Below are 18409 nucleotides of genomic sequence, written 5' to 3'. Positions count from 1 at the left end.
GAGAGGGTAAGATAAAGAGGAACAAAGAAATATGTGATGGTAGGAAAAGGAACGTGAAGGAAAACTTTGGATGAAAATATACGAAAGAAGAAAGATGAGAAGGAAAGTGAAAGATAGAGAGTGAATGTGAAAAATGAAACAAGTAGACGGAAAGGAGAAATATCAACCAGAAGGAAAAAAAGTAAAGAAAAGAAATTAAACGAGAGAGAGAGAGAGAGAGAGAGAGAGAGAGAGAGAGAGAGAGAGAGAGAGAGAGAGAGAGAGAGAGAGAAGGGAAGGGAAGGGAAGGGTAATAAATGTGAGAGAGACGGAAGGAAGAAGAGAGAGGGAAGGAGGGAGGAGGGAACGTGGCAGTTAATTCTTTATTCCATTTTACTTTTGTTGGCCATGAAGTATATTTGCGTTTTCTATTTTTAACTTATATCTTTGGGACGTTTTAACATTTTCTCTCTGCTTTGAATTATATACGCATCTTATTTTTTTTTCCTTTTGCCTTATTTTCCTGTTTCTCGTATTTTCTTTTTTACATTATTTTGGTTTTGATTTTTGAAGTTCGTATTTATTTTTCAATTCGTCCACTTTTCTATTGTTTTATCTTTCTTTTGTATATATTTACGTTTTTTGTTGTTATTACCCTTTTCCATTTTTTAGGCATTCTCTTTTTTGTTTATTTCATTTCCTTTTAAAACTAATCTTTCTATTCACATTTAAGGGCAACAGCTCATGTCATTGTTTTCTTTTAGATTATTATTATTATTATTATTATTATTATTATTATTATTATTATTATTATTATTATTATTATTATTATTATTATTATTATTATTATTATTATTATTATTATTATTATTATTATTATTATTATTATTATTATTATTATTATTATTGTTATTATTATTATTATTATTATTACTGCTTTTACTGTCACTGCTAATACGACTACTATTACTACTACTACAATTACTACTGCTGTTACTACTACTACCACCACAACTACTGTTATCATTATCATCACAATTTTTACATCTACTACTTATACTACATCATTATTTTTTCATTATCATCTATTTTTATTATTACTATCCTCATTATTGTCACTATTATTCCCTCCCTCCCATTAGCACCCATTGAGTTATTAATCAATTTGCCTTCCTTACGTATGGGTATTCATCGTAGCAAAACAACAACAACAACACCTCTTCAGCACCAATCACAAGGGTTCACGGGCACCAAATCCCTTCAGTATTTCTCTAAACAATCAAGTCGTTCCTCTCCCTCTCTTCCCCTCGTCCTTCTTCCGTTTCCTTTCTCTTGGCCTCTGTTTCTCATGCAATATCCTTTACTCTCTCTCTCTCTCCAGTTCCCTAGTTTAGTTGTTATCTTCTTCCCCTTCCTCCCTCATTTATTCATTGCCTTACCTTCGTTCTATTTTCCTTATTTAATAAACGGGAATTCACCTTAATTCTCTCTCTTTGTACTTCTTCTGTTTTCGTATGTCCATATTTCTTTGCTTTGCTCACTATCTACTTCATTTATTCTTATTTTGTACCCTCATAACCGTTCATTGATTGTGTTATTTCCCTTTTCCTTTTTCATTTCATTCTTTTTTAATTATTTCCCTTCTAAAACAGCTCATATTCGCATCATTCTTTTCATATGTTATCTCCTTTTTGTAACTTTCCATTTTGTAGCTCTACTGTCATTTATCTTTTTTTTTTATATAATTTTCTTTCATTCTGATAGTCTTTTAAGCACTTGAATTTTCTGTCATTTCTCATTCTCCTCGTCCTCTTCGTTTTCCGTCTATTTCTCCTTTTCTTTTTCTATTCCTTTCTCTTCCTTACAACTCTAGCCTTCTCTTTCCTTTCTTCTCCTGATATTTTTAATCTATTTTCTCTGATCTCTCCTATTAATCTTTCTTCTCCTTCCACCCTTTCCATCATCCATCAACGCCTTTTTTCCTCATCTCCCTTCTTCCTATCTCCTTCTTCCTCTCCCCATTCACGTTACCCTCACCAACACTCCCTCCTCCTAGATTCTTCTCCTTTCCCCTCCTTAATTGACCTTTCCTCCACTTCCCTCCTCCATCTTCCCCTTTTTCCTTACACTCCACTGTTTGTCGCACATCTTCACCTCGGTTGTCTTTCTCTGCTTTTCCTTCTTTTTTTCCCCTCTTGGTTATGTTTCTCTTCTTTTCTGCCTTAATTAATTCCCTTCTGTTTTATCTTCTCTTGCTTCTTCTTTCTCTTCTTTCTGTGGTTTTAGCTCTCACTTCTTTTGCTGTTTATTTTTCTCTCTTGTTAATGTCGTTTTCTCTCTTTCCATTCTTTCCCCTTTACGTACCCTTATGCTATCTCCTTTTTCTTCATATTTTTTTTTCTTTCTAGTAGATAGCGTTTTCATATTTTCGTTTTATCTTTCGTCTCATCTTTTTCATTATTCTCATTCTCATCAAATTCAGCAATTGGTTTCTCATCCACTTGTCTTTCGTCACTCATGCATTCCATTTCCCATTTCTTGTCTTCTTCCTCTATAATTTATTTACCTCCACTTTCACGTCCTATAGATTCACCAGCCTTCTCCCCTTCCTATTAATCCTTGTCCTTCCTCCTCCTACTCCTCCTTTTTCTCGTCTATTTTAATCTCCATTTGGCCTCTTCGCGGACGGGCGTTTTGATGCCTATTACCACCAGACTTTTTTTTCTTCTTCTTTGGGCATAGGGGTGACTTAGCTATTTTTCAACGCCAATTGCAAAGAGAATGTGACATTGATTGCCACAGGAATGACAGATAACATTAAAGATAAAAACTCTCATTATGTAACTGATTATTCTACAAATGTGAACAGTAGGTTATAACAAAGGACATAAGAACATAAGAACATAAGAACGCAGGAGTCTGCAAGAGGCCGGTAGGCCTGCTTCAGGAACATCCTCCTTTAAACTCCCACCCACCTAATATCCACCTAACCATATATCTGGTCTATTTAATTTGTGATATTTTTTTTGAATGTGACAATACTACTGCTCCCTACTATGACACTATAACATCACCACCACCCATCCACCACCCAATTTTTAAAACCAATTTTGCCTATGTCCCAATTTAATCATATGTTTTAACCGTTACTTTCCGTTATACCCCGTCCTCTTCAACAAAACCCTAAACCCTACTATTCATATCTTTCCTCTTTTATTCTTTCATCCATTTATAAATCCTCCCCTTCGCCTTCTAGAGTATTGCAGGTTTAAAGTTTTGAGTCACTGCTGTAGTTCTCAACCTTCTCTTTCCTCGAATCTCATCTCCCTGCTCCTCCTGCATATTCTATTTTGATATCCATTCTAACGATACCTGTGATAGTATCGTTTTTCAAGTCCTCTCTCTACTCAATAGCCGCCCCCCTCTCCACCATACCCCTAAAATATCACTGACATACCGTACCTCCTACACCTCATACCTGTCACCCCTAATCTAACTCTTCCTCTCCTCTCCCTCTCCCCCCAGTCCCCAGCGCGCGCATCACCGGCTCGAGGGAGATCTTTATGAAGGCGGGCAGCGACATCAACATCACGTGTGTGGTGAAGGGTGCCATCAGGGGAGCGCCCGTCACCTGGTACCACGTGCTGCCCCGCGACCCACGTAAGTACACGCCTGGGGGAGGAGGGGAAAGGAGAGGGGAAAGGGAGAAAGGGACGGAAAATATGATGGGAATGAGAAAAGGAGACACTGATGTTGTGAAAGTTAAGAATGGGAAAGAGAAGAGGGGAGAAGGGGAAGGAAAAAAGGTGACGAAATAGAGGATGGGAAAAGTGATGCTAGGAAAGCTAAAAGGGGAGAATGGATGCAGGGAAGGAAAGAAAGGTGAGGAGAAGAAAGATTATACAGAAAAAAGAGAGAAAGATGAGGAAAAAAACGAATGAGAGAGAAACAGAACAGATTAAAAACAAATAACGAAAGAAAAGATAATACTAACAGAAAAAGCAGAAGTGCAAATTGCAGGTAAATAACAGGATATGTGGAAGAGGAGAGAAAGGAGGGATGAAGAAGGTTTGTGGTGGAGGGGAGTGTGTGGAATTGGATGAAGGTGGAGAGGAAGGAAGGAAGGAAGGAAAGGAGGGAAGGAAGGGGAAAAAAGGGTTGTGTATTTTGTTTTAGACTGTGTTACCTTTTTGTTACTTTGTTGTTGTTGTTGTTGTTGTTGTTGTTGTTGTTGTTCTCTCTGCAAGATTGAATGCTTTGCTCTTGCTTTTTTTTTCTTTGACGAATGAAACTTGTGATTTTGCGGATTGTTTATCTCTCCCTCTCCCCCCTACACCTCTCTCTCTCTCTCTCTCTCTCTCTCTCTCTCTCTCTCTCTCTCTCTCTCTCTCTCTCTCTCTCTCTCTCTCTCTCTCTCTCTCTCTCTCTCTCTCTCTCTCTCTCTCTCTCTCTCTCTCTCTCTCTCTCTCTCTCTCTCTCTCTCTCTCTCTCTCTCTCTCTCTCTCTCTCTCTCTCTCTCTCTCTCTCTCTCTCTCTCTCTCTCTCTCTCTCTCTCTCTCTCTCTCTCTCTCTCTCTCTCTCTCTCTCTCTCTCTCTCTCTCCTCTCTCTCTCTCTCTCTCTCTCTCTCTCTCTTCTTAATTTGTCTATTTTTACATATTTTTACAATATTAATAATAATTCTCTCTTATCTAATATTCTTACTCGTTCTTTTTTTCCTTTCCTTTTACTCCTCTCCTTTTTTCCTATTCTTTCGGTCTTCACTTCATCGGAATCTCAGTCTCCACAGGCAAACATTTTATTTTCTCTCTTTTATCTCTCGCGTTTTTCTCTCCTCCATTTTTCCCTCCATTTCCTCCGCGTCGTCTCTTCCTCCCGCCATAAAACATTTTCTAATACCATTCTCCTTTCTTTCCTCTCCCTCTCATCCACGTCTTCTCTCCACAGGATGAGAAGATGGAGAGAGAGAGAGAGAGAGAGAGAGAGAGAGAGAGAGAGAGAGAGAGAGAGAGAGAGAGAGAGAGAGAGAGAGAGAGAGAGAGAGAGAGAGAGAGAGAATAATTAAATAAAACACCAGCAAACTCCTTCCTTGTCCCTAACTTTCCTCGGACACATTTCATAAGGGATCAATTTAATTCCAAATAGTTTCTCACCCTCTTACTCCCTCCTCCACCTTTCTCTCCCCTCCCTCCTTCTCTGTGTTTTCCTTCCTCTGTTTTATCATTCTTTCTCTTTATCATTATGTGCCACTGTAGTTTCTCTTACTCTCCCTTTCCTCATCTTCTCTTTCTCCATTCCTCCAATAACAACAACAATAACAATGATATTAACAGCAACATGACCCATGACACACAGAACCACAGAATTCTAAAAAGCATTTAAATTAAAACAGTAAACTTTGATCATTATTCAAGGAAGCAGTAACAACACAGGAGCCTTACCATAATAACAACTACATAACGACACACAAACATACAAACATTGACCCCCACACACCCATACACGTATCCCCTTCACACACACACACACACACACACACACACACACACACACACACCAACACACCCCACCAACCCAGCCACACACCTACTTCCTCCTTCCTTACACCCTCACAAGTCGTTACATAAGAGAAAAAGCCCCATAAGGAGTTCCCAGCAGTCAGGCGCGCTCTTTATGCCTCTGCGCCGCCCCTGTGAGCCAAGCGCCCGCAGAGGCCGTTCCGGAGCGCGGGTTGGCCCCTACCTGTGCCCTCGAGGCCCATCCCCACAATATTCCGCCGGCACTCTTTCCGCGACCCCCCGATAATGGAAATAAAGTGTTCACGCCCGACTTGGTGCTGGTTTGGAGGCGACTGGTGTGAAAGGAGGGTGTTGGGAGGGAGATCCGGACATGTCTGTATTCAAGTATAATATTCTTAGTCGAGGGAAATGATAAAGTGAAGAGGGAATACAAAAAAGAGTTCAGGGGGAAGTTAGTGTTGTTTTGGGGGCTCAAGGTGTGGAAAGGGGGTGTTAGGAGGGAGATTTGAACCTGTTTGTAGTATTTTACTGTATTCATGTATTCTTAGAAGAGGGTAATGATGAAGGGAAGAGGGAACACAGAGAAGAGTTCATGGGGGAGTTAGTGTTGTTTTAGGAGTCTTTGGTGTGAAAAAGGGGTGTTAGGAGAGAGACTCGAACCCGTTTGTAGTATAGCCTTTGTTATTTTACCTTATTCACGTTTTTCTTTTAACAGTTGAGCGTAATAATAAAAGTAATAGTGTTCACGGGCGACATCTTTTAGGGCCTTAGGTGCGAAAAGAGGGTGTGGGGGGGGGATTCGAACCTTTGTATAATGAGGTCTTTATAATTTTGCAGTTTTCACGTATTTTTACAACGGGGTGTAATAATAAAAGGAATTAAATGTTCATAGGAAGGTAACGAGAGGTATTAAGGAGAATTCGAACCGAGTCTCCTACATTGTAATCTTTGTGTTCAGCTTACTTTTCTTTTAGGGATTCGAGTCCGTTTGGTGTGAAAGGAGGCTGCTAAAGAAGAGCAAAGAGTTGCTAAGAAGTGAAAGGACGTGTTAGGAGGGGAATATGAACCAATGACCTGTTATGGGATGTGTTGTTATTTTGTATTCAGTGGCTTTGCTAGGGTGGTAACGGTGGAGGTTGTTAAGAGAGAAAGAAGGCTATTAAGATGGGGAAGGAGGTGCTAAGAGGTCAAAGGAGGTGATAGGAGGGGAATCTGAACCAATGAGCTGTTATGGTATGCGTTGTTACTTTGCATTGAGTGGCTTTGTTGGGGTAGTAACGATAGAGGACGCTAAGAGGGAATGGAGGTGCTAAGAGGTCAAAGGAAGTGCTAGGAGGGGAATCTGTACCAAAGAGCTGTTGTCGTAATCATTGTTTTTGCATTCAGTACCGTCCTGAGGGTAGTGATGGGACAAATAGCGAGTGAAAAAAAAGCTGTTGAGAGAGGAGACTCGAACCTCGGTAACTATTATGTACTGTTTTTTTCATTGCGCCCTGTAGCATTTTGCAGCAACATTAAAACTATAGAAAAAAATGTGTTCAGATAAAAAGTCTTAATTGGTATGAAAAGTCTTTTTTTTGGCATTTTGTAGCTATTTATTAACACCGTAGCTTTTGTCGCATCTTTAGCAAGTTTGTTCATCACAAGCGCAATGATAACGGGTATAAGAATGTTTATAGATAACTTTCCTGGTGGTTTGAGGTTACTGGGTGTAAAACAAGGGTGTTGAAAACGTGGAAAAAGTAGAAGAAAGAGAATTCGAACTTGAATTACAGTCTGTCGTCTATTCAGCATTTGTTTTACGAGCGCAATGATAACAGGTATAAGAGTGTTTAGATATAACTTTTCCGGTGGTTAAGGTCGTTTGGGTGTAAGAGGAAGGAGATGAGAGGGGAAAAAAATCCAGCTTGTTTTAGTCTCTTTTCTTTACGAGCTCAGCGATAATGGAAACTTGATTGTTCAGAAGGGAACTTTGATGGTGGCTCAAGCTGCGAGGTGTGAGGAGAGCGCGTTCAGGGGGTAAAGGTGCACCGCGAGGGGGAGCTCAAGTAGAAAAACTCCTACCGTGGTCGTTGTTGAGTAGTTAGAGACGACGAGGGAAAAGTGATTGTAATAGTATCTTTTGGTATTTTAGAATGGTAGTATTTTTTATTAATATTTATCATTAGTATTTATCACAATTATTTTTCAAGTTAATTTTTATTAGTAGTAGTATTAATATTATTTTTCCAAGAGTAATATTTTTTGGTATTAATATTAGTGTTTCTTTCTCTTCACGAGGCGCAGTAATGATAGAAATAAGATCCTTTAGAAGGAGGCTTAATAGGTGGAAGATGAAGTCACTAGGTGTGAAAACTGTGTTAGGAGGAGAACAAGGATGGACTAATAAGGGGAATTTAAACACCTTAATATTATTTCGTGTTTCCATCCTTTGAATGACGCCTGGTGATACTGGAAGTGGAAAGTGCTTAGGGGGACTTGCCAGTAGTGGAAGAGGTGTTCAGAGAGGGGTTCGAACCGAGGTTCTTAGTTAACACGTTGGGCTTGGTTTATTTTCCATCCACTAGCTTTCTAATATCCCGAGAAGCATTCCTTGTTTGTGGGTAAATTTTTGTCCGCCATACGCTTTAAGAAATTAATTTCTCCTCCTCCTCCTCCTCCTCCTCCTCCTCCTCCTCCTCCGCCTCCTCCTGATCCTCCTCAATGCATCATAACTTTTGCAATCCCCTGAAATCTTTCAAAATATTCCTCCAATCCCTTAAACGAAGGACAAAGAGGAGATAGTGGAAGTCAATAGCCATGATCGAAACTATTAATCATTCCACTCTTTCTTATCTCCTTTCTCCTCCGCCTTCTGATCCTTCTTCACATAGAGCTCAATTCTATTCTTCTGAACCAAGTTAAGAAAGAAAGAGTGGAGGGTAACTTTATACTCATCTTCTTTCTCCCTTTTATATTCTCTCCTTCCCATCTTTCTCCTTTTCTCTTCCTCTCCTCATCCTGTATCTCATCTTCATTTTCAAGCTTATTATTTATCTTATCTTTTCTCCTCGTCTTCTTTCCCTTTCTCCTCACCTTTTTTCTAGTCATCCTCTTTCTCTTACTCCTCATCTTCCCTCTTCTTCTTACTCCTTCTTCTCGCTTCTTTCTCCATATTCTATGATGAGGTGGCGTAGCTTGCTTTGGGTGATCAATGATATGAAAATGTTGTGGCTTGGGGCGGAGCTTACTGGCTGAAGCAATTTGATCACGTTCAGGCTGTGCTGTGTGTCTACGGTATGCAGTCTGCCTATGCACCTGGCTAGTTACTTAATTACGTATCTTGGCCACCTGAGTGCTCGTTAAATCATGGAGTCATTTATTTATCTTACGTAATACGTCCTACTTGTCCAACCCCCCAAAAATGGTAGAAAGAAAACAGCGCTATTTCCTTTCACTTTTTTTTTTTCCTTTTCTTCATCATGACTTTCCTGTATATCTACACTCATATTTCTTATTTAATCGATTAAACTTTTTTTTCAACCATTCCCATTCTTCTCAGTCTCCTTTAACCCATCACCATTACCCTCCATTTTTTCCTCTTTTAGAAGCATCAAAGTCCATCCCCTTTCAGCACCAGCAATTACACGTTCCTCCCATTCCTCATATTTATCAACGTTCTCCTCCTCCTCTTATTCTTTCTCCTCAACGAATCGGGGTCTCACAAACAAGAAGACATGGGGATCAATCACAATTTGTTTCTCTTATTCTCCCTTTGTTCACCGGTAAAAGCACGATCAATTACAACTCATATTATATCCTCCACAGACAAATCACCATCAATTACAGATCCTATTTTATTCCCTCAGCCAAATAACGATCATTTGTAACTTTTCTCTCCTCCTCTCAGTTACAACTTCTCTTTTCTTCTTTACGTACAAACCACCGTCAATATCTCTTCCTATTTTCTCCTCAACAAACCAGTCACAGTCATATCCATCTCCTCTCTCCTCCCCGCAGCCAAGGAGGAGCTGGTGGAGATCAACGCCGGGGGTCGGGGCGGCGTGCAGCTGGTGACGGACAAGAACTCGGGCACCAGCTGGCTCCTGCTCACCCACGCCACCTGGAGGGACGCCGGGAACTACACGTGCGCGCCCGTGCACGCCACGCCCGCCTCGGTGTCCGTCCACGTGCTCGACGGTGGGTGTGGGCGGGAGGGGAGAGGGGAGGTGGTAGGGGGAAGGGGGGAAGGGAGGGGGTGGGAGGGGAGGAGGGGTGGATAAGGTAAGTGTGTGTGTGTGTGTGTGTGTGATAGGTATGTATATTTAAAGAGAGAGAGAGAGAGAGAGAGAGAGAGAGAGAGAGAGAGAGAGAGAGAGAGAGAGAGAGAGAGAGAGAGAGAGAGAGAGAGAGAGAGAGAGAGAGATTTACATAGATAGAAAATCAGACCACACAGACCCCATGGTACAGACTAGGTGGTCTGTCCTTAAACCCAAGTGATTCTACATTAATCAGAAGGCTCGAAAACGTTGCATTCAACTCTAGTTAATATTAAGTTGAAGGAAGTGACGGTCGAGCTTGTTTTTGAAGGAGTCAATCGTGTTACACTGGACCACTGACGGTGGGAGCTTATTCCATTCTCGCACTACAACGTTGGTGAAGAAAAAAATGGTGCAGTCTGAATTTACTTGTCTACATTTGAGTTTTACGCCATTGTTCCTCGTACGCAAAGTGTCATCGATCATAAACAATGTTGATCTGTCTACATTCGTGAAACCATTAAGTATTTTAAAACATTCGATCAGTTTTGCTCGGAGGCGACGTTTCTCAAGAGAGAACATGTTAAGGGTGGAAAGCCTTTCTTTGTAAGATTTGTTGCGCAAGGAAGGGATCATTTTTGCTGCCCGACGCTGAACACCTAATTTAGCAATGTCCTTTGCATGGTGGGGAGACCAAAACTTTACCGCATATTCCAAGTGGGGTCTGACTAAACTATTGTAGAGGGAAGTTTTACATCTCTATTCTTGAATAAAAAGTTTCTTTTAATGAAGCCCAACATTCTGTTTGCTTTTATTTTATTTATTTTTTTTTTTTTTTACGTCTCCGCCTATTTCGCCTGTAGGCTTGCTCGAGGGGCCTGGATGGTATTCGGCCCCAGCCCGTCATGGCGCAGGCAACTGTTTTAAGTGGCAACATCTTCTCTTTATTTATTTGCTGCATCGATGCATTGCTGTGAGAATTTGAGGTTTGACGCGATTTTGACCCCCAAGTCCTTAACGCATTGAACGCGCATTTCGTAATCGAACTTCTTATTCCTTGTTCCAACTTGAAGGACCTGGCAGAGAGATTATCAGACTACATTATCATTATTTCCAGCGTAGAGGGACGAACATCAAAACCCGACACACACACACACACACACACACACACACACACACACACACACACACACACACACACACACACCGTGGCGCAGCTGGTTAGAGCGCTGCGCTGCCAGGCTACACGGTCTCACAGGGCGGTGGTTCCAGCCCACTCAGGCCGGATTCTTTCCGTTGACTAGGAGTGGTTACTGTCACCCCTTGAGCAAGGGGGATGGGGTGTGTGGTGTGTGAGGTCCTGGCAGTACCCAGAGATCGACGATAAAGAGCACTTGCTCATGTCGAGAGGGTACCTGCTGGCGATTACGAGTTCAACACGTGATCAGGCCGTGGTGAAATACACACAGGGTCGGCAGCAACACGCGGCACTGCACTTGCTACCTTCGCAAGATTTCCCCCGGGCCCCACTCCTCGCGTGTATGCTGGGGCGCTGGGACACTATCTAACCCCAGGCGTGAGTCGAACCCTGGGCCAAGGATACCGCTAAGTATTGTATTGTAATAGTTTGACAAGGCTTATTTGCCGTGAAAGTAAAAAAACATTCATGGGACCTCGGCTAATCCTCTTTGGAAATATTTCTTGTGAGAGCCGAAAGTGTTTGAAAATACGGGGCTAAGAAGGATTGTGTTAAGCCCCGCTCACACTGTGCCGATTCCGGGCCACGACAAACCAGCGACTCCGAGAACACGAGGTCTTGGGTGTGAAATGTTGATATAAAAGGGTCGCACATAGTCTTTCCGACCTTATGCGACCCTCCTACATCGAGATTTCACACCCAAGACCTCATATACCCCGAGTCGCTGGGTTGTCGTGGCCCAGAGTCGACACAGTGTGAACGGGGCCTTAGAGAATGACCAAAAACTCGGGATAACGTAACTAGTGTACGAAGTGGAAGACCATTTTAGAATTGTTGTGTCTTGGGTTACGACACGGCTGTTAGTCTGAGCAATGATTAGGTGCAACCTGGTTTTAAGACATATATGCGATTTCATGACTGATCTTGTACATTTCCTAGTCCAAATCCGATGGAGGCGAGGCGGAAAATGTTGAGCATTTTTCCATATCCAAGATTGCTGCTGTCCACAAGAAGGAAAAAAATAAATATATTTTGCCGAACATTATTATTAATATTTTTATAGCTGGAGAGAAGGTTATTCTTATTCTGAAATATTTGGCTTGGTATGAAAACAATAGAAAAAAAATGCAAATATATATATATATATATATATATATATATATATATATATATATATATATATATATATATAGATATATATATATATATATATATATATATATATATATATATATATATATATATTAATCATGTATCGGATGTCAGATTTTAGAGATCCGCGGATGCGGATGTGTATGCGGATGTCATATTTACATATTTTGCGGATGCGGATGCGGATGCGGATATCAGTTTCTACCAAACTGCGGATGCGGATGCGGATGCAGATATCAAATTATGACATCCTCACGGATGCGGATGCGGATGCGGATGTGTTCATGACTTTGGTATTTCAAGAAATAGCAGCTTTTTTTCTTTCCTTTTTTTTCACATCTCGGCCTGTAGGGCCGGTATGCTTTCTTCTTGCGCCTGGTGGTCGTCCCAAGCCCCTCATGGCACAGGCAATTTTCTATAGTGGCGCCAGTTATGCTTGGCTCATGCTACTCCCTTGAACTTATTTTTTAATCACTTGAACGGTATCTTCTAGAGTCCGGGTTGATGGGTGGTCTTCTGGACAGCATGTGGGTAGTCTTAGGCCACTCGGCAGTGACTGAAAAATCCCAGGTGGTAGCGTGGGGATTCGAACCTACGTTGTCCATGGCGCCGTGAATGTTAGGCCCGCACAATAACCACTCAGCCACCGCTTACCTATTGCATGATTTTGTAATTTTAAAGCTTTATGACGAGTTTCAGCCACACATGTTGTGTGTTATCAGGATGCGGAACAAAAATCTGGTTGATCTTCTTAGCTTTGGCGCCCCCGAAGTATTGCGCCCAGGACATATGCCCTCCCCCCCCCCTCGCAGCGAGACGCCACTGCACAAGGGTCCGATATGCAGCTGGAGATCGAGGAGATGAGCGGGGAGGGGGTCATGGTCCACTACACCCAGGGCGCCTCGGAACGCCGCCGGGCCTAACCTGACTTGCCCTTGCCCGGGGGGCAGCAGCAGTGGTGTGACCTCTTTCTCCGGGGGTCACGCGCGGAACACTCTCTCTCTCTCTCTCTCTCTCTCTCTCTCTCTCTCTCTCTCTCTCTCTCTCTCTCTCTCTCTCTCTCTCTCTCTCTCTCTCTCTCTCTCTCTCTCGCTCTCTATCTCTCTCTCTCTCTCTCTCTCTCTCTCTCTCTCTCTCTCTCTCTCTCTCTCTCTCTCTCTCTCTCTCTCTCTCTCTCTCTCTCTCTCTCTCTCTCTCTCTCTCTCTCTCTCTCTCTCTCTCTCTCTCTCTCTCTCTCTCTCTCTCTCTCTCTCTCTCTCTCTCTCTCTCTCTCTCTCTCTCTCTGCCAGCCAGGCTACTTCCCTTCATACCTACGCAATATTACATATAGTAGATACAGTTACATATTTCAGTACATACATACATACTTTTACAAATTTACACATAGGTACATACATACTATTTAGTTACTATGTAAAATTATCTCCTTCCTTCTGCCCTTCCGCAAAATTCTTGACACATTAGGTTGTGTAAATTTGAAAGGAAATGAATAGAAGGTGTAATTTAAGTAGAAAATTAACATGCATGAATTCATTTTCTTCAACTTAGGAAGCTCTGTATAATGTAGTCTGTATTTTGATCTCTAAGTCTGTGACTTTTTAATAAATAACATATATCCGCAACATCCTCTTTGTGTGGTGCGGAGGGGGATGCGGATCTGGATCTGGACGAATAATGAGCAGGACACCCGCACAGATGCATAACACGCATATTTGTGTTGGTTGTTGGGGGGACGGGGGAGCCGAGTGTGCAGGGGAGGGAAGTGAATCTGTTGGTGGTAGCGTGTGTTCTAAGTGCTAATCGGTTCACGGAAAGAGAAAGCCATATCCGCCAGGGTTACTTTATTTGGAAAGCATCGCACAGGTCATTGACACAAACAAAACACAAAGAAAAGGTGTTTGTATGTATGTGCGTTTGTGAGAATGTTGTGAAGTGTGGGTGACATAGGTGTTGATGTGTATGTGTGTAACAATGTGTATAATTTAGCAATAGAAGGACGAAGACAGACAGTGAAAGATAAACGAGTATAAGAAAGGTTAAACAATGAAGACGCGACAAGACAAGACAAAAACAAATACATGGGGAGGCGGTGGCTGAGTCGTCAAAGTAACGGCCTCGTGTTCAGGAGGACGCGAGTTCAATCCCCGCCCGGTGCCACCAAGCTGGGATTTTTCAGCCGCCGCCGAGTGGCTTAAAACTACCCACATGCTGTCCAGAAGACCACCTATCAACCCGGACTCTAGATTCAAGGATCAAAAATGAGCTCTGGGAGGGCAGCATGAGCCAATGCAAGATGGCGCCACTATAAACACTCGCCTGCGCCAGAACGGGCTGGGCCGACCATCAGGACCTACCGGAATGAAGCCTTGGACCGACCATCAGGATCCACCGGGAAGAAGCCTACCGGCGCAATAGGCAGCAATGTAAAAAAAAAAAAAAAAACCACTTAATGAGTCTGCTCTGCAGCGCCCATTTTCCTAAGTGTCACTGAGGGGAAGGAGCACACGATTTGAGTGGTGACTGCTACAGATTACTCCCCCTTCCCCCAGTGACGAGGAAGGAGGAACGAAATCTTCCTTGGTGCGGGGGCGCTGTGGCAGACGGTGTTGCGTTGCGGTGAGTAGCGTCGTGTGATGAGTTGCGCTGAGTAGAGTTGCGTTGAGGTGCGCGGTAAGTTGCGCTGAGTAGAGTTGCGTTGAGGTGCGCGGTAAGTTGCGCTGAGTAGAGTTGCGTTGAGGTGCGCGGTAAGTTATGCTGAGTAGAGGACAGCTGCTGGAGTGAGTAGTGCAGTGACAACAGCTACGGTAAGTCGAGCTGGAGTGAGTAGTGCAGTGACAACAGCTACGGTAAGTCGAGCTGGAGTGAGTAGTGCAGTGACAACAGCTACGGTAAGTCGAGCTGGAGTGAGTAGTGCGGTGACAACAGCTATGGTGAGTCGAGCTGGAGTGAGTTGAGGGTTGTGTGCAGCTGCAGTGAGTCGAGCTGAAGTGAGTAGCGCGCTGGGGACAGCTACGGTGAGTCGAGCTGAGATGAGTAGCGCAGTGAGGACAGCTACGGTAAGTCGAGCTGAAGTGAGTTGAGTGGTTGGCTGTTTAATAGATCCTGGAAGGCTTGAATCCGCACTCCCAAATCGCGAACCACGTAGACGGGTCCTGAGCAGAAGAGTGGTGCTCTGAAGGACACCGCTGTTATAGAGGAAGTGTTGAATGTCGTCGTCAGGTATGGTGAAGTCGAGCGGCGTGGAGATGGGCGAAAGGCACTGGCGTAAACGCGCCGGGGGCCACGGCAGTCAGAGAGTGCGTCGAGGGAACTGCGTGTGAAGGCGCTAGCTGCCAGCGTGTCAGGGGCCTCGGCAGTCGGTGAGAGTAGAACGACTGCGTGTGTTAAAGGCGCCAGCTGCCAGCGTGTCAGGGGCCTCGGCAGTCCGTAAGGGCGTCGAACGACTGCGTGGTAAGGCGCTAGATGCCAGCGTGCCAGGGGCCACAGCCGGTTGAGGAGTGAGGGGCGCTAGCATGTGCCAGGGGCCGCGGCAGTCGTGAGTGCGTCGAACGACTGCGTGGGAAGGCGCTAGATGCTAGCGAGCCGGGGGGCCACAGCGGGTTGAAAAGTGAGGGGCGCTAGCATGTGCCAGGAGACGCGGCAGTCCGTGAGAGTAGAACGAACTGCGTGTACTATAGGCGCTGGCACGTGCCAGGGGCCTCTGTGGCTCGGGGAGTGAACCAGTGCTCAAAAAGGCACTGTAACACAACACTGTACGCTTAGTAGGTAACACTATGACACTAATTGTTGCTAGAGACGTGCTGCACTGAACTGTTGCTGGACACACTGCATTGTACACAAAGATCCACAAGTGTAGGATAATCCAAGAGGGCGGTGGTAGATCCAGGAGGCGGTGGTTAATCCAGGGGGCAGCTAGTAATCCCAGTGGGGTGTCACATTGTGTTTGCGTGTCTCTCTGAGTCTGTGTGGTGTGTGGTGGCGTATACAATGAGTCTGTATGGCGTGTACACTGAGCGTGTGGCACTGTGTGTCTCAGTAATGTGTCGCACTGTGTTTGAATGTTCACCGAGTCTTGTGTGCGTGTCTCAGTCGCCGAACCAGCGGGATGGCAGGAAGGAGGAGGGGTGGGGGTGGGTGGGTGAGCGCCGGGAGGAGCACCATGGGGCACAGAAGATGCCTGGAGAGGGGGCACAAAGGATGCCTGGAGGAGGCGCTGAAGGTGCCTGGAGGAGGCGCACAGAAGGTGCCTGGAGGAGGTGTACAGAGGGTGCCTGGAGGAGGCACACAGAGGGTGCCTGGAGGAGACGCAGAAGGCGTCTGGAGGAGGGCACAGAGGGTGTCTGGAGGAGGCGCAGAAGGCGTCTGGAGGAGGGCACAGAGGGTGCCTGGGGAAGGGTGGGGGAGAACCCTGAAGGTGGCAACTACGCCCACGGCGTAATGCTTCTCCCGACCCGAGGCTCAATCCCACCAACCCCCAGCGGAGGTGAGATTTATTGCCCCAGGAGAGGGTAGGACGAATGAATCAGATGCTTCTGACTCAGGTCCACCCTCTGGAAGAGAGTGCCCTTGAAGCGGCACCGGTTATAAGCCACCTTGAACTATAGCAACACTGCAGGGGCCACCAATCGTTGGTGGTAGCGAGTGTTCTAAGTGCTAATCGGTTCACGGATAGAGAAAGTCATATCCGCCAGGGTTACTTTATTTGGAAAACATCGCACAGGTCATTGACACAAACAAAACACAAAGAAAAGGTGTTTGTATGTATGTGCGCTTGTGTGAATGTTGTGAAGTGTGGGTGACATAAGTGTTGATGTGTATGTGTGGAATAATGTGTATAATTTAACAATAGAAGGACGAAGACAGACAGTGGAAGATAAACGAGTACAAGAAAGGTTAAACATTTTCATAAGTATCACTGAGGGGAAGGAGCACGGAATTTGAGCGGTGACTGCTGCAAATCAAGTGTAATTGTTAGTGTTGGTGTGTTATGGTGACAAGTGTGTATGTATTTGTTTTCTGAATGAGTCTATTGTACCGCAGTCTAAAATCTGCTGAGGGAGGCTGTTTCAGTCACGTATGGTGCGTGGAAAGTATGAGTGTTTGTATACGTCAGTGTTAGTGTGATATATTTGGTAATTATGAATGCGTGTGTTACGAGTACGTTGACTGTTTGCGTTGTGTAAGTATGTATGTGGGTCAATGTCAATGTGAGTGTTTGTGATCTTGTACATAAGTGTAAGTCTGTGTGCTTGTCTGCGTATGTGAAGAGGTTCCATGTTTATCTGTTGTTTGATCCGTGTTGTGATTCTAGGCGTTCGAGTGTAATTGTTTGTAATGACCCTAGCCGCCTTAGTGTTGATTTGTTCTAACCTATCAATGTTTCTGTGTGAGTGGGGATCCCACACCGTGGAGCAGTATTCCAGTGTTGGTTTCACAAGTGTGTCATAAGCTATGTGTTTAATGTCAGGTGTGTAGTGTCAGGTGTAAACTCCTCCTCAGGAACCCCATGCAGTGTTCTGTTGGCTGTGGCACTGATATGATCTATATGAGTGTTACAATTCAAGTTAGTTGAGAGATGGATACCAAGGTACTTGTGTGTGTGTGAACTGATTCTAAATTTGAATTGTGGAGAGTGTAAGTGTGATGGAAAGAGTTGTGCGCTCTGGTGAGTCTTAATAGTTTGCATTTGTCTGGTCGGAGGTGCATTTCCCAGGTGCGCTCCCACCGCTCGAGGGCGTCCAAGTCGTTTTGTAGTAGTCTGCAGTCGTCAGTAGTCTTTACTGCCGTAAACAGTAAACTATCGTCGGCAAATAGTCTAATAGAAGAGTTAGGCGTTGACAGTGGAAGATCGTTAATGTACAGGAGGAAAAGAAGGGGGCCTAGAACGGTGCCTTGTGGGACATCTGAAAAAAACAGGGACAGTGTCAGATGAAGATCCGTTAAGAAGAACACGTTGAGTCCTGTTAGTAAGAAATGCAGTGATCCAGTGAAGAATAGGTCCTGAAATAGCGTAGTATTTTTTATTTTAATGTCAGTCTTTTTTACGGGACTTTGTCGAAGGCTTTGGCAAAATCTAAAACAATAGTGTCAACTTGTTTAATGTCACGTCGGTCAAGTAACCTTGTAATGTCGTAATATGTAGTAATGAGTTGCGATTCACATGAGCGTTTAGGTCGAAAGCTGTGTTGTGAGTCAGTATGGATGTTGTTTGCGTCAAGGTGATTCATTATGTGTTTGTGTGTTATGTGTTTGTGTATTATGTTTTCGAAAATTTTACATGGAAGCGATGTTAGTGAGATGGGGCGATAATTGGCTGGGTCAGTCC

General features: G+C 43.9%; 1 protein-coding gene across 1 annotated transcript in view; it reads left to right on the top strand.

The window, feature by feature from the left end:
• The window catches only part of LOC127000131 (uncharacterized), a 109862-nt gene that overhangs the window by 70311 nt on the left and 21142 nt on the right, over positions 1-18409 (top strand). Inside the window, exons 3-4 of the mRNA XM_050863550.1 lie at positions 3505-3639; positions 9496-9675. Coding sequence (XP_050719507.1) covers positions 3505-3639; positions 9496-9675 — 315 coding nt within the window. The remainder of the gene's footprint in view (positions 1-3504; positions 3640-9495; positions 9676-18409) is intronic.

The sequence above is a fragment of the Eriocheir sinensis genome, chromosome 17, assembly GCF_024679095.1.
Source record: "Eriocheir sinensis breed Jianghai 21 chromosome 17, ASM2467909v1, whole genome shotgun sequence".
NCBI classification, from domain to species: domain Eukaryota; kingdom Metazoa; phylum Arthropoda; class Malacostraca; order Decapoda; family Varunidae; genus Eriocheir; species Eriocheir sinensis.
The sequence above is the reverse complement of the archived record's forward strand: the minus strand, read 5'-3'. Positions and strand labels throughout refer to the sequence as shown.